General features: G+C 40.4%; 1 protein-coding gene across 1 annotated transcript; it reads left to right on the forward strand.

Moving 5' to 3' along the window:
• The first annotated feature begins 10,862 nt into the window (after positions 1-10,862).
• On the forward strand, positions 10,863-15,540 carry LOC138908246 (uncharacterized). The gene is made up of 3 exons (XM_070198899.1): positions 10,863-11,145; positions 11,968-12,401; positions 15,415-15,540. Exons 1-3 carry the CDS (start codon positions 10,863-10,865, stop codon positions 15,538-15,540), a joined length of 843 nt encoding a protein of 280 aa, XP_070055000.1.
• Positions 15,541-15,751: the final 211 nt, after the last annotated feature.

The following is a 15,751-nucleotide window of genomic DNA, read 5'->3' on the forward strand; positions in this document are numbered from 1 at the left end:
AATATTGTTACTGTTTTTTTTATGAGAACTTTCTTTAAGTGATTCATGTTGATAGCCTATTACATAATTGTTTGTTGATATGAACATCCTAACAGTAGGTTTATAAGCTACATGAGATGAGAAGATAAAAGACTCTATTTCCTGCTTGTTTTACTCTAAATATGCTTTGGATGAATGAAGCTTTCCTGCTAATATTCGCTTTATCTATTGTTAAGTTGGTATAAATGTTATGTCGAGCACGTTACTGTATTGTCTGCGTTTTAAGCTGGAGTTGCGGTATATTTTCGCTTAGACTCGTAGGAGCATCAGTTAAAAAATAAAAGGCATTTCAACTTAAAGAGTGAATGTCGGAGTCTCTGTCGAAAATCCTTCAACCCTGTTGGTAAAGTTTTCTGTAAAAAAAAAAAAAAAAGATATCTTTGTTAGCTTAAATCACGTCTGTAACTTGTTAATTTGGTCAGTTATTTAGTCTCAGGAAAAAAAAAAGTTAAAAAGAAAGTGACTAGAGTTACGTTAATTATTTTTATTACTTACTGCCTTTGGCGTTTAAGTAAGTTAAGTTGACTTATTCTATTGATATATATGGCTAGAGTATATGAGAATTTCTTTTCTAAAAGCTAACGTCCTTCGTATATGGAATATTATACTAGTGATTTAAATGAGTTCTTAATGATTTGAAATAGTGTTAGGATAATTTTTTGTTTGAAATAGTTTCAAGAATTGAATTAGTTTGCTGCTTCCCATTTTGGAGTCAAGAATTGGTTTCATGATTGTGATCGTTAAATGACTGTATTTTCAAATTTTAGTCTTAATTTTGCATTAATTGCTTACAAATGTCATGGCTAAATTTTTGGCCATATTGCTGCTCGCATTTATATGTCAATTTTAATAAAGAGGGTTCACAAGGAGTATATTAATTCGGCCTAGGCACTAATTTAAGACTCATTGTAATAGGTAAAAGTAATAGTATACAAATATATATCTCAGATCTAAAAAGATAAATAATTGAAATACTATAAAACGCTAGAAAAACTTTAGATGTACTTTAAATATTAGCTCATGTATTCATACCCGAACCTTGGATTGATATGCTTAAGTAATAAAAGGATTATGTGTGCATTCCCGCGTCTTGATACCTTTAAATTCAAAATAATTATGTTTTGACAATGTGTACATTCCGTACCTTATTTAACATTTAATTTCAAAGAAGTACCTTGTGTGCGTACCGCATCTTGGTGAACACAATTAATAAAATATAATAATTAATTAAGCGGTAATAAATAAGCCATAATCAATAAAATACAAGAATAACTAAAAATTGATTTAAGCCTTACATTAGTCAATAAAGCGACCGTGCTAGAACCACGGGACTCGAGGGGTGCCTTACACCTTCCCCTCAGTCAACAGAATTCCTTACTCAGTCTTCTATTTTCGTAGACCATAAATTAGGAGTCAAATCTTCCTTTTGATAAGGGATTCAATAAAAGGTGACTTGGAACACCAAAACTCAATTCCAAGTGGCGACTCTGAATAATAAATAATCCCTTTTCAAAACGTCACTTTAATTGGAAAAACTCTTCTAACTCAACCTCGTAATAAGGGTTGCGTGGGAAAAAAGGGGGTGTGACAGCTCTGGCGACTCTGCTGGGGAACAAGAACCCAGAACTTTTGGTTCAGGGTTCAGAATTCGAGCTTGTAATGTGATTTATACTTGGCTTTATTGATTGTATGATATTATTGTGTTTGTGGGCCTAATGTGCTAATTGTTGCTTATTTACCGCTTTGATACTATTTGAACTGTATTAAATTGTATTCTTACGCCTCCCTTCTGAGTCTTCTGAATTTATGGTGCACACGTGCGCGTGGCCCACTTTTCTGTTAGAAGTCATACCAATTAAAATGAGGCTGGGTCAGTAACTAGGCCGGGTAGACTTTCGTGCTCCCGGTACTTTACCCCCATCTCGGCTCGAGCTGTCCGCTTGGGTAAGCCAGGTCTAAAACACTCCCCTTAGGATTTAAACCTAGAATAACATAGCCTCATGCCGGATCCCTAATAGGAACGTTTGTTTGCATCATGTGCATTTGACTTTGGGGACTCAACATAGGGGTTGGGTCCATCTAGGACAGGTGTACCCAAAATTACAAGACCATCCCGATGCATCTTATGTGCTACTTGTGCATTATGTTTGATTTGGTTTGTGCATGTTGACCGGTTTCTAAAATAAAATAAAAATATAAAAATATTGAGGGAAAACCAGAAAGAAGAAAATATGAGGGAGAAAATTTACCCGATTTTCGAAAATCTCAGTATTTACCCCCCGAAAAAAGCCTGAATTTTTCAAAAAGAAAAGTGTCATCCTATTCCTGAAATATTTACGAACTACGTGGGTCTGATTCTTACCGGATGTGAGATACGTAGGCAACCTTCATAGGGTTCGGCCCCATTTTTATAAAATAACTATTAAAAAAAAAATGTGTCTAGTATTTTTTTTTAATCAAAAATAAATAAATAAGCAGACCCAGCTTCGGTTAATCCCAAATCGTTCCTGTCAAAATAGCCTTAGAACATCTTCAAAATTGTTGAAGGGCTGTTCTCGCAAGAACGGACGTGTCTGTCAATTGGGAATCACTTTGACCATAATGCCCTTCCCCCGACCCTAAAGCTATCCTTGAAAGTAAGAAGGGGCCATAATTGCAAAAATAGCCACCCTTTCTTCGGTCACAATTGCAAAAATAGCCCCCTTCTCGTTGATTTTTCTTAAAATTGAGTTATTTACAAAAGATTGTTTTGCAAAAGGAGTGCATTGGTTCTATCTCTTGAGACTAGTGTCAACCCTAACCTTAACCACCCACAGGTACAAAATGAGCACTGTTCAGAACACACCATTCACAGTTGTAGGCGAGGCTCCACTTCAGCTTCAGATGTGGTGGTATGATTTAGGAGAAGATGGGCAGAAATGGGTCACCAAGCACTTGGGAGCCCTTACAGATATTATGAAAATTAAACCACGGGACGATTTGATTGAGGCACTAGTGATTTTTTGGGACCCCGTTCATAATATCTTTCGCTTCTCCGATTTTGAGCTAACTCCCACTTTAGAAGAGATAGCTGGATATTCCGGGTTTGGCAGGGATTTGAGAAACCAGGAGCTCATATTCCCAAGGGCTCTTTCTGTACACCGATTCTTTGATCTTCTGAACATCAGTAAGCAAATTAGAAAGACCAACGTAGTCGAAGGGTGTTGTTCTTTCTACTTCTTGTACTCTAGGTTCGGGCAGCCAAATGGGTTTGAAATGCATGAAAAGGGCCTTAACAACAAGCAGAACAAAGACACATGGCAGATTCATCGTCGCTTCGCCTTCATAGTGGCGTTTCTGGGAATTATGGTCTTCCCAAACGAGAAGCGGACAATTGATACCCGCATAGCCAGGGTTGTACAGGTCCTCACTACCAAAGAACATCACACTCTTGCCCCGATCATTCTATCAGACATTTATCGGGCGTTGACTTTGTGCAAGTCTGGGGCAAAATTCTTCGAAGGGTGCAATATTTTGTTACAAATGTGGTTGATTGAGCATCTCCGACATCACCCCAAGTTCATGAGCTATGGTCCGAACAAGGACAATTTCATTGAGAGTTACGAAGAAAGAGTAAAAGATTACAACTCTCCAGAAGGGGTGAAAGCCTGGATATCCCACCTAAGATCTTTAAATGCAAGTCAAATTGAGTGGACTTTGGGATGGCTCCCGCTAAGAGAGGTGATACACATGTCGACCCTAAAAAGTTATTTGCTATTGTTGGGTTTGAGAAGTGTCCAGCCGTATGCGCCACACAGAGTTCTAAGACAGCTAGGAAGGTACCAAGTAGTACCTAAGGATGAAGATTTGAGTGTGCAAGTTATTGAGCTACACCCCGAAGCCCCACTCCCCGAAGCTTTAATCCAGCAAATTTGGAATGGTTGTCGCTACTTGAAATATGATACTCAGGTGCCAGATCCTGCGAGATGTGAGGTAGATCCGGGTTATGCTATATGGTTTGGGAAGAGGTCTCACGTGGATGATGTGCCAGAGCCCAAAAGGCCCCTAAAAAGGCCGCATGTTCAAGCCTTTGATGATAAAATCCAAGAACGGTTGGCTTGGGGTGAACGGGAAAAGGGATACAAAACAACTATTCATGCCTTAGAAGAAAGGCTAAGAAACCTCAATTTTGAGAAAGACTTGCAAGAACAAGAAGCCGAAGGGGAAAAGAAGAGTCTAATCTGCAAAAATGAAGCCCTTCGTGCTCAACTTCAACAGATGAAGAAAGCCTCTGAAGTGCCAGTGAGAAGTTGGAAAGACCAGAGAACCATTGCCAATCTGATGGAAAAAGTGCAAGATTATGATTCCCTCTTGGCAAAGACTGAAAAGTCATTGGACAAAGCCAATGAAAAGATCGTACAGCTAAATGAGAAGGCCGAATCAAGTAAGGATCGCCAAGTAACACAATTTGAAGAAAAGAGGGCTCAATTCGAGAGAGAGAAGGCCCATTGGGTACGTTCAGAAGCTCAGCTCCATGCACAGTTGGAAGAAATGAGAAGGTACAATAGAGAATACCAGCATGCAGATTTTGATAGGGAGATGGCTTAGGCGAGACTCGAGCACGCTAGACTTCGGGCTCAGCTGGAGTCAGCCTTAGATCGTGAGGGCCACATAAGGGAGATAGCCACCACTCGCCAGCAGCAGTTACAAGATCGAGACCAGAATTTCCAGTACTTCAAAGAGCAAGTTCATAATTTGGCTGTTTATACCGCTCAAAGTTATGTGAACTGCCAAGGGATGGATTATGAGAAGTTTTTGGAGCATGCACCTACTTTTGCCCGTCATCTTGCAGCAGAGTTAGAAAAGGATGTACCGTACATTAGGGGGTCAACCAGGGCAAGCCCCACCATGAGCAGATGTTCCAGTGTTTGAAAGCCAGAAGATTGTGGAGTTGAATTATAGTCGTAGTTGTTAGAACTTTTTATGTAGTAGTTATGTTTTAGTTTGAGTCATTGTTGAATCTTTAAAATCGCTGTCTTTTGGTCTTGTCAGAGTTTGGTAAGTCATTTTCAATGTAATGTCCTTTCTGTTATTGTATTATTTCGTTTTGTTAAAAAAAACTATTATTGTTTTCCCCTGAACTACGTAATGGTCTGATTCATGTGGCGTCATGATACGTAGGCAATCCTCATCGGATGTGATCATAACCATAATTAATCTAAAAAAAATGAAGAAAAAAAACCCGTTAAATTCAAGATGAAAATAAACCAATAAATCAATAAGCCGGGATGAAATATAAAGCCTTCCAAGATCATTTTAGAAATGAAAATGGCATTAGGTGCATGACATATAATGTGTGATTAATATCTGCAAAATGCCTAACTCTAACACGTTTGTTGTTTGTCATTTTAAAAGATAAAGTAAAACAGAGGTGGTTGGTTTGTGGTTTAAACTGGCGACTCACCCTTACAACACGAGATCAAAAGGAAAAAGTAGAATGGCAAACAACAGTGAGAATGAGTCAGATAATGATGATGTCCAAGGACAATTGGTTGAACAAGGTTCAGGACTGGTTGAAGAAGTAAGAGTGTTGAAACAACAATTGGCAGAGATGTACCAAGCCTGGGTGAATGGACAAGTACCGCCCTCACTACCCATAGGGCCATCGGACAATCTTCATAATGTGTCAGTTGCCACTCAAGTGCCTATCTCCATAACAAGTAACCCATTGTACCAACCTGGATTCAGTCCGAGCTTTAACCTTCCCACTATCCCCAGTACCTCCATTCCACGTCCTCCAATCGCACCCCTCAGAAATGACCCACCTACTATACTCATTGTCCATACTTTCACTGTCCCTCAACCGGCTCTTGCTCAAATGTCCAATAATGATCCACAGCTGGATGCTCATGATGCCCAACATTACTCTCCAGAACTGACTTTAAAGGTTCCAGATTCATACAAGCACACTCCTCATAACGTGTTCCCAATTGAGATCGAAAAGCCCGAAAAGAATATGGAACAAGAGGAAATGACCAGAAAAATGAAGAGCTTGGAACAAACCATGAGAAACATACAGGGTTTGGGGGGCCACAAGAGTGTTTCGTTTAACGATCTATGCATGTTTCCCCATGTTCATTTGCCACCCGGCTTCAAGACCCCCAAGTTTGACAAGTATGATGGGCATGGTGATCCCGTTGCCCATTTGAAGAGATATTGTAACCAACTAAGGGGAGCGGGAGGCAAAGAAGAATTGCTCGTGGCTTATTTTGGGGAAAGTTTGACAGGAATTGCTTCAGAGTGGTTCATAGATCAAGACATCTCTCACTGGCACGTTTGGAATGACATGGCTCAAGATTTTATCCAACAGTTTCAGTACAATATTGATATAGTGCCAGACTGCTCCTCTCTCGTCAACATAAAGAAGAAACCAACAGAAAGCTTCAGAGAATATGCAATCAAGTGGAGAGAGCAGGCTGCTAGGGTCAAACCACCAATGAAAGAGGCAGAAATGATTGACTATTTTCTCCAAGCTCAGGATCCAGATTACCTCCATTACATGTTGGCCGCCATCGGTAAACCTTTTGCTGAGGCGATTAAGATTGGTGAAATAGTTGAGAATGGCATGAAGTCAGGCAAAATTGTGAGTCAGGCAGCCCTTAAGGCAACCACACAAGCAATTCAAAGCGGGTCAGGCAATTTCGGAAATCGGAAAAAGAAGGAGGAAGGATCAATGATGGCATCTGGGTTCGGGGGAGTTCAAAGAGGAATAGCTCCTTCTTACGTGCAATTTCAACAAGGACTATCCAATTCTCTTCAACATTATTATCCGCCTCAAGGTCCCCGATACTCAGTTCCCCTGCAACAATACACAGTGTTTAATGCTCAGGCTTATGTTAGGCCTCCTAATCACCAACAATGGCGGGCACCGATTCCACAAGGCTCCCGTCAACTCCGGCCGAATTTTCAGGCACCATATAATCCTCGTCCCCGACAAGAATATGTGAGAGAACAGGAGCCAAAGAAAGAGTTCACCCCAATTGGAGAATCGTATACAATCCTATTTCGAAAGTTGATGCAGTTGAAGTTGATTGAACCTATTATGCCGCGTTATGTGAATCCAAATTCAAAAGGTTTTGACTCAAATGCAAGATGTGAGTATCACTCTAACACCTAAGGGAATAGTACTGAAAACTGTTGGACATTAAAGAAAGCCATTGAAAATTTGATTGAAGCAAAGGCAATTGTGGTAACATACAATGAGGATACTCCTAATATCACAAACAATCCGCTCCCAACTCATGATAATACACATTTTATTGGGATGATTTGTGATGATCGGGATTATAAGCAGTCTGGCAAGACAGAGATGGTTGTTAGAACCATAGGGCCAGAACCAAAAGTGATAGTGAGCCCACCGCAATTGGCACCATTGATGGTGAAAGGTGCGAATTCTAGTTTGAACTTGGCATGTTCTGAAAAAACGATTCTCTATGTTCCTGGAAGCACAAAAAAGGTTGAGGTTCAATTGGGTGGGCCAAAACTTTACATCCCCGGAGGCATTCAAAAGATCATTCCGAATAATGGTTTGAGGAATATAACAGAGCCAGTCGTGATCCGACCTGTTGCCCAACTCCTAGTGACAAACACAAAATCTATTCCCTAGAATTATAACAAGACTGTCATGACATACAAAGGAAAAGAGATAGTTGAAGAAACAGGTGAAATGGGGGGCTTGACCCGCTCTGGAAGGTGTTATTCACCAGAGGAATTGAGAAAAGCTAAGCAAGCCAGGGAAAGTCACTTGCCAGTGAAAGAACCCGTTGCAGAAAAAGAAGCAGAGGAATTCTTTAAGAAGATGAAATTGCAAGACTACTCAATCATTGACCAACTAAGGAAAACTCCTGCTCAGATATCTTTGTTATCTCTGCTTTTGCATTCAGAAGAGCATCGTCGTGTGTTGATCAAAACTCTGAACGAGGCATATATCTCAGAAAAGACAACGGTGAATCAGCTAGAAAAAATGGCTGAAAGATTCTTTTAAGTAAATAGAATTACTTTCAGCGATGATGATTTGCCTGAGGAAGGGGCTGGCCAGAATAGAGCTTTGCATCTTATGGTCAAATGTGAAGGGCACTACGTAAAAGGAGTCATGATTGATGGAGGCTCAAGTGTAGATGTGTGTCCTCTTTCTACTCTACAACAGCTGAACATCGACAGTAACAGAATTCGAACCAGTAATGTCAGCATTAGAGCTTTTGATGGTTTAAAAGGAGACACTATTGGGGAAATCGAACTCACCATGACAATCGGTCCGGTTGATTTTAACATTGTCTTTCAAGTGTTAGATATGGAAACTTCCAATAATTTTCTTTTGGGAAGGCCGTGGATCCATATGGCCAGAGCTGTACCATCCACCCTACATCAAATGGTCAAATTCGAGTGTGACGGGCAAGAAATTATTGTTCATGGGGAGGATGACTCATCTGTCTATAAAGACCCATCCATTCCATATATCGACGCCAAGGAAGGATGTGAATCTATCATATATCAAGCATTTGAGGTGATTGAGGTGGACCAAGTGGAAGAAGGAAAACCAATTTTGCATCCCCGTCTTTCAGCCACATCTATGATGGTAGCTTCGCTGATGTTGAGGAACGGCTATGAACCAGGAAAAGGATTGGGATCCTCTCTACAAGGAATTGTGAACCCCATTGCTCCATTTTCGAAGAAAAATACCTTTGGCTTGGGCTTTAAACCAACATCAGCTGACATAGACAGAGCCAAGGCCCGCAAAAAGAATGGTTGGAATCTGTCCAAACCAATCCCTCACATTGCCTACTCTTTTGTCAAGCCACAATTTGAAGAAGTCCAAAATCCTTCTACTCAGGATGACATTGACGGAGTTTGCCAGGGTCTCAAGGAGATGTTTTATGAGATCAATATGGTTCAAGTTGGGGAGGGCCCTAGTCGGGCAAGTGTTCAACTGATTGGTCCAGATACTTCGCTCAGCAACTGGGAAGCAATTCTCTTCCCATCAGGAAGGAGACTTGGTAGCCTGTTTTGTTGTTTTTTCTGTATTTGGATTATTTTAAGGGTTGTAATCCAGATATTTTAGTTTAATTGCTTTGCTGTGATGTTAACCCTTCTATCCTTTCAAATTCAATGAAATGAAGTTCCATTTTCGTAGTAAAATTCTATCTTTTTATTTTCCTAATTTTTGTTAATTTCTTATCATTTTCAGTTTCGATAGTGCTGGCTTTAAAAACATGACATGCACGCGGAATTCATGCCCAGATCTTAAAAAGCTGTCTAATCGCGAAATAATAAATCAAGAAGTTGAGTATGACGAAGATGAGGCTTTTAGAGAAATAAAAAGGGAATTGGATCAATTTGAGAATAAGCCTAAGCCTAACTTAAATGAAACTGAGGCAATTAACCTGGGAAGTCCTGAAGAAATCAGAGAAACAAAAATAAGCATTCATACTGAACAAAAGACGAGAGATGCCATAATTCAAGTTTTGTTTGAGTATAGAGATGTATTTGCTTGGTCGTATGATGACATGCCGGGTTTGAGTGCCGATCTAGTGGTCCATAAGCTTCCCACACATCCTAATTTTCCACCAATCCAACAAAAACAAAGGAAGTTTAAGACAAACATGAGTGATAAGATTAAAGAAGAAATCACGAAGCAACTAAGTGCAAATGTGATCAGGGTCGTCCGATACACTACATGGTTAGCAAATGTTGTGCCAGTGCCAAAGAAGGATGGGAAAATCAGAGTTTGTGTTGACTATAGGGATTTAAGCAAAGCAAGTCCAAAGGACAACTTTCCCTTACCCAACATTCATATCCTTGTTGACAATTGCGCTAAACATGAGATCCAATCTTTTGTGGATTGTTATGCCGGATATCACCAAATTCTGATGGATGAAGAAGATGCAAAAAAGACCGCCTTCACAACTCCATGGGGAACTTATTGTTATAGGGTTATGCCATTCGGTTTGAAGAATGCAGGGGCAACTTACATGAGAGCCATGACTACCATGTTCCATGACATGATGCACAAAGAGATTGAAGTGTATATTGATGATGTGATCATTAAGTCGAGAACACAAGCTGACCATGTGCAAGACTTGAAAAAGTTCTTTGAAAGGCTACGAAGGTACAATCTCAAACTCAATCTAGCCAAATGTGCATTTGGAGTTCCTTCTGGGAAGCTTTTGGGTTTTATAGTTAGTCGAAGAGGCATTGAGTTAGATCCCTCCAAGATAAAAACCATTCGAGAGCTGCCTCCCCCGAAGAACAAAACAGAAGTCATGAGTTTACTCGGGAGGTTGAATTACATCAGCAGGTTCATCGCGCAGCTTACAACAACATGTGAGCCTATTTTTAAGTTGTTGAAAAAGAATGCCGCTATCAAGTGGACAGATGAGTGCCAAGAAGCTTTTGATAAGATCAAGGAATATTTGTCAAATCCCCCTGTTTTGGTCCCGCCGGAACCTGGTAGGCCTCTATTTTTATATCTGTCAGTAATGGATAGTTCCTTTGGTTGTGTTCTGGGTCAACATGATGTCACAGGCAAAAGAGAACAAGCAATATATTATTTGAGCAAAAAGTTCACCACTTATGAGGCCAAATACACTCTTTTGGAAAGAACATGTTGCGCTTTAACCTGGGTCGCCCAGAAGCTTAGGCATTATCTTTTGGCCTATACAACTTACCTCATATCCCGAATGGATCCCCTGAAGTACATCTTTCAGAAGCCGATGCCAACTGGCAAATTAGCAAAATGGCAAATCTTGCTCACAGAGTTTGATATTGTTTATGTCACTCGCACTGCCATGAAGGCACAAGCTTTGGCTGATCATCTGGCAGAAAACCCGGTTGATGATGAGTATGAGTCTTTGAACATATATTTCCCAGATGAAGAGGTTAATTTAGTTGAAGAAGTAGTCCAAGATGACAGTCAAATTTGGAAACTATACTTTGATGGGGCTGTCAACATCAAAGGCGTAGGGATTGGGACAATTCTGGTATCACCTACTGGGCAACATTACCCTGCCACGGCGCGACTTCATTTTTTCTGTACAAACAACACAGCAGAATATGAAGCTTGCATCATGGGTCTGAACATGGCAATAAACCTAAATGTGCATGAATTGTTGGTGATGGGAGATTCAGATTTGCTTATTCGGCAGGCTCAAGGTGATTGGGAGACTCGAGACATCAAGCTCATTCCATATAGACAATGTGTGGAGGATCTTAGCAAAAGGTTCAAGTCCATCGAATTCAGGTACATTCCCAGGTTTCACAATGAATTAGCTGATGCCTTGGCCACCCTGGCCTCAATGCTTCCATATCCGGGTAATACTCACATTGACCCATTAGAAATTCAAATTCGGGATCAACATGGTTATTGCAATACAATTGAAGCAGAACCAGATGGTGAACCATGGTATCGTGATATTAAACAGTTTCTAAAAACAAGAGAATATCCGGGACATGCTAATAGGGATCAAAAGAGAACTGTTAGGCGACTCTCTAATGGTTTCTTTTTGAGTGGGGAAATCCTATACAAAAGAACTCTGGATTTGAATTTGTTGAGATGTGTGGATGCCAAAGAAGCTGAAATGATTATGAATGAGGTGCATTCGGGAGTTTGTGGCCCGCACATGAATGGATATGTTCTAGCAAAGAAAATCCTTCGGGCAGGATATTATTGGCTTACTATGGAACGAGATTGCTTTCGTTTTGTTCGCAAGTGCCACCAGTGTCAGATTCACAGTGATTTGATTCACTCGCCTCCTTCAGAGTTGTATCCTATGTCGGCTCCTTGGCCTTTTGTTTCTTGGGGAATGTACGTCATTGGCCTAATCGAGCCAAAAGCTTCAAATGGGCACAGATTCATCTTGGTTGCAATTGATTACTTCACCAAATGGGTGGAAGCTATTACATTGGAAGCAGTTACCAAGAAAGCAGTAGTAGACTTTGTTCACTCCAACATTATCTGTCATTTCGGTATTCCAAAAACCATTATTACAGATAATGCTGCTAATTTGAATAGTCATCTGATGAAGGAGGTATGTGAACAATTTAAAATTGAGCATCGAAATTCTACTCCTTACCGTCCCAAAGCTAATGGAGCTGTTGAAGCTGCGAATAAGACGATTAAGAAGATTCTTAAGAAGATGATCCAAGGGTCTAGACAATGGCTCGAGAAACTACCTTTTGCTCTTTTGGGATACCGGACAACTGTCCGTACATCAGTTGGCGCAACGCCCTACTTATTGGTTTATGGAACTGAAGCGGTCGTACCTGCTAAAATTGAGATTCCCTCTCTCCGAATCATTGTTGAAGCATGGATTGAGGACACTGAATGGGTGAAGTCCCTATTGGAACAGTTGAATTTGATTGATGAAAAGCGTTTGGCGGCAGTTTGTTTTGGTCAGTTATACCAACAAAGAATGGCACGTGCTTACAATAAGAAAGTGCGCCCAAGAAAATTTGAGGTAGGACAACTTGTTTTGAAACGTATTTTTCCGCACCAGGAAGAAGCAAAAGGAAAGTTCGCCCCGAATTGGCAAGGTCCTTACCTCGTCAAGAAAGTATTGTCAAAAGGAGCTCTACACTTGGAAGATATAGAAGGAAAGGTGACTGATATATCCGTCAACGCAGATGCGGTCAAGAGATACTATGTCTGACATGGCTCTGTTGGGGCATTCTTATATTTAGCATTCTCAGGTTGGGATGACGAAAGGCTATCATTCTCGCTACCCAAACACTGGTCAACCCTAGTTATCCATTTGAAGCCTCTTTTATATTTCTTTGTTTTCCCCTCTTTTGGAACCAATGTACTTAAAAAAAAAAAAAAAAAAAAAATCAAAAAAAAAAAAAATATCAAAACAAGTTCATGTCATTGAACTACGTCTGACCTGATTCCGAAAGGATACGTATGCAGCCTCACTCTGGGGTTCGGTCACACCAAAACAAAAATCCACATGTCCTAAGTATTCAAATAAACTGGGGCATGGTTTTATTTTATTTTCGATGGTTGTTCCATCAAAATGGGTCCAAAAGTTGTAATTCAGTTGAGTATTTCTTTTTACCTTTCCCTGCTAAGACCTTCTGATCAACTTTCGAGAATGCTAAGTCAGTATACTACGGGTGATGCCTCAGTCATTGTAAAAAGAGAAAAATAAATGAGAGAGTCTTATTGGTGAAAACTCTCACGGGCACTATAAGGCAATGGTGAGTTGAGAGAAAGATAGGTGAGAGAGGTCAATTGGTGAAAACCCACAAAGGGCATCATTGATCGATTTAAGGCTTCGTACATCCCGACACAAGAATGGTCAAGACAAAGAACTCAGTTTCAAAGTTAAGTTTACAACAGATTTCGAGAATTAGATGGTTCAAACGGATCGGGCATCCAGTCCAAAGTGCATGTCATGTTCATTGAAGTCAGCATATTTCCTTTAGATAAGTCCTTTCTTATTTTTTCTTCTGAAAGGGACACTTCTTGATTAAGTTGTAATATCTATTAGGTTACCTTCTTCTTTTCTTTCGCATTACTTTTTTTGAGTCCCTTCAGTATAATCTTGTCAAAGCAAAGCAAAGAAAAGACCGCAAAATTGGTTACAGTTTCCCCGTTATATAAAGCAAAGATTGCTGGGCATAAACCGTATAGGAAAAGGCATAAAGCCATCTGCGATTTTCCTTGACGAGAAAAAGGCTGGAAGGACTAAATAATGTTCCAAGGGTCAACAAAAGTTACTCAGTTAAAAGATTTTTGGGAAGCAAGGTTGTTTGCACCATGAACACAAATGGTGATAGGCGCAAAATGGTTAGGTTTTGATGTTGAGAAAGAAGATCTCCAGAAAGAAAAGACAGAATCTCCATGCAACTTGTACAATCATCGACGGAGTCAGTTTTTCTAACAAGTGTAATAGACGCAAGGTCAAGTCGCCCAAGAAATCAAGGCCACAAACCGACCACCATTTTAAAACTAACAAATCTTTCTTTGTTTAGAACAGGAACATAACAATTTTAGGAAACAGTTCGTGAAAAGACGAACACCACCAAGTGAAGTTCTCAAATCCTTGATTTTCTCCTAATACATGTAATCATGTTATTTTTAGTTTCATTATAGGGAATCAATACCCTATCTTCAATATAGGGTACTACATCCCCTGGTTGCATTTTGTATTGCTAACATAGGGTACGACATTCCGTAGTAGCATCTTCGAGTGCCAAGAGCCTCATTTTATTGCCAACATAGGGTACGACATTCCCTAGTAGCATCTCAGAGAGCCACGAGCCTCATCTTACTGCCAAACACAGGGTACTACATCCCCTGGTTGCATTTTAGTGCCAACATAGGGTACGACATTCCCTAGTAGCATCTCAGAGTGCCACGAGCCTCATCTTATTGCCAACACATGGTACTACATCCCCTGGTTGCATTTCTCATTGCTAACATAGGATACGACATTCCCTAGTAGCATCTCAGAGAGCCACGAGCCTCATCTTACTGCCAAACACATGGTACTACATCCCCTGGTTGCATTTTAGTGCCAACATAGGGTACGACATTCCCTAGTAGCATCTCAGAGTGCCACGGGCCTCATCTTATTGCCAACACATGGTACTACATCCCCTGGTTGCATTTCTCATTGCTAACATAGGATACGACATTTCCTAGTAGCATCTCAGAGTGCCACGAGCCTCATCTTACTGCCAAACACAGGGTACTACATCCCCTGGTTGCATTTTAGTGCCAACATAGGGTACGACATTCCCTAGTAGCATCTCAGAGAGCCACGATCCTCATCTTATCACCAACACAGGGTACTACATCCCCTGGATGCATTACTTTTTACCAACATAGGGTACAACATTCCCTAGTAGCATCCCAGAGTGCCGCGAGCCTCATTTTTACTGCCGACATAGGGTACGACATTCCCTAGTAGCATCTCAGAACGCCATGAGCCTCATCTTATTTTCAACACAGGGTACTACATCCCTTGTCTGCATTACTTTCTACCAACATAGGGTACGACATTCCCTAGTAGCATCCCAGAGTGCCAAGAGCCTCACCTTATTGCCAAATAGGGTACTACATCCCCTGGCTGCCTTACTTTCTGCCAACATAGGGTATGACATTCCCTAGTAGTATCTCAGAGTGCCACGAGCCTCATCTTATGGTCAACATAGGGTACTACATCCCCTGGTTGCCTTCCTTTTTATTAACATAGGGTACATGTTTTTTTTTTCAATTCTTTATTCTGCAATAGCAAATATAGTTTAATGAATTTTCAATAACTCACAAAAATTTCCTAGAGCAAACTGGGGCAGAAAATTTTTTTGTTCGTTTTGTTTGTTTCTGATGATTTGTAGGTTGTTTTTGCAAAGTACGGATTGGATGTGCAAAAAAATAAGATTCCATCTCTCGCCAGAGAAAGTGGAACGTTTGATCTCAATACCAGCCGAACCAGCTTTGACATAATACATGCTAAGACATAGGGTCTCAAGATCCATCTTCTCGTCATCTGATCGAGAATCAAGCCTCGGAGAATATTTCATAGTTTGTTACATCGAGAGCATCAAGTTTCAGTTTAAAGTCAATGAGGGAAGCAAGTCAAGACTCAAGACAAGACTCCAGATAGCATTTAGATAGAAATTTTGTAACTCTTAGATTTCAAGAGTATGTAATTTTCTTTTCACTTTGATGTAA

Source organism: Nicotiana tomentosiformis, chromosome 3, assembly GCF_000390325.3.
Source record: "Nicotiana tomentosiformis chromosome 3, ASM39032v3, whole genome shotgun sequence".
NCBI classification, from domain to species: Eukaryota; Viridiplantae; Streptophyta; class Magnoliopsida; order Solanales; family Solanaceae; genus Nicotiana; species Nicotiana tomentosiformis.

Coding starts and splice junctions, on each gene's coding strand:
- LOC138908246 (XM_070198899.1), top strand. CDS start 10,863: ATGAAGGCACAAGCTTTGGCTGATCATCTGGCAGAAAACCCGGTTGAT. Junction 11,146..11,967: donor ATATGAAGCTTGCATCATGG/GTCTGAACATGG, acceptor AATGGGTGGAAG/CTATTACATTGGAAGCAGTT. Junction 12,402..15,414: donor GGATTGAGGACACTGAATGG/GTGAAGTCCCTA, acceptor GATGATTTGTAG/GTTGTTTTTGCAAAGTACGG.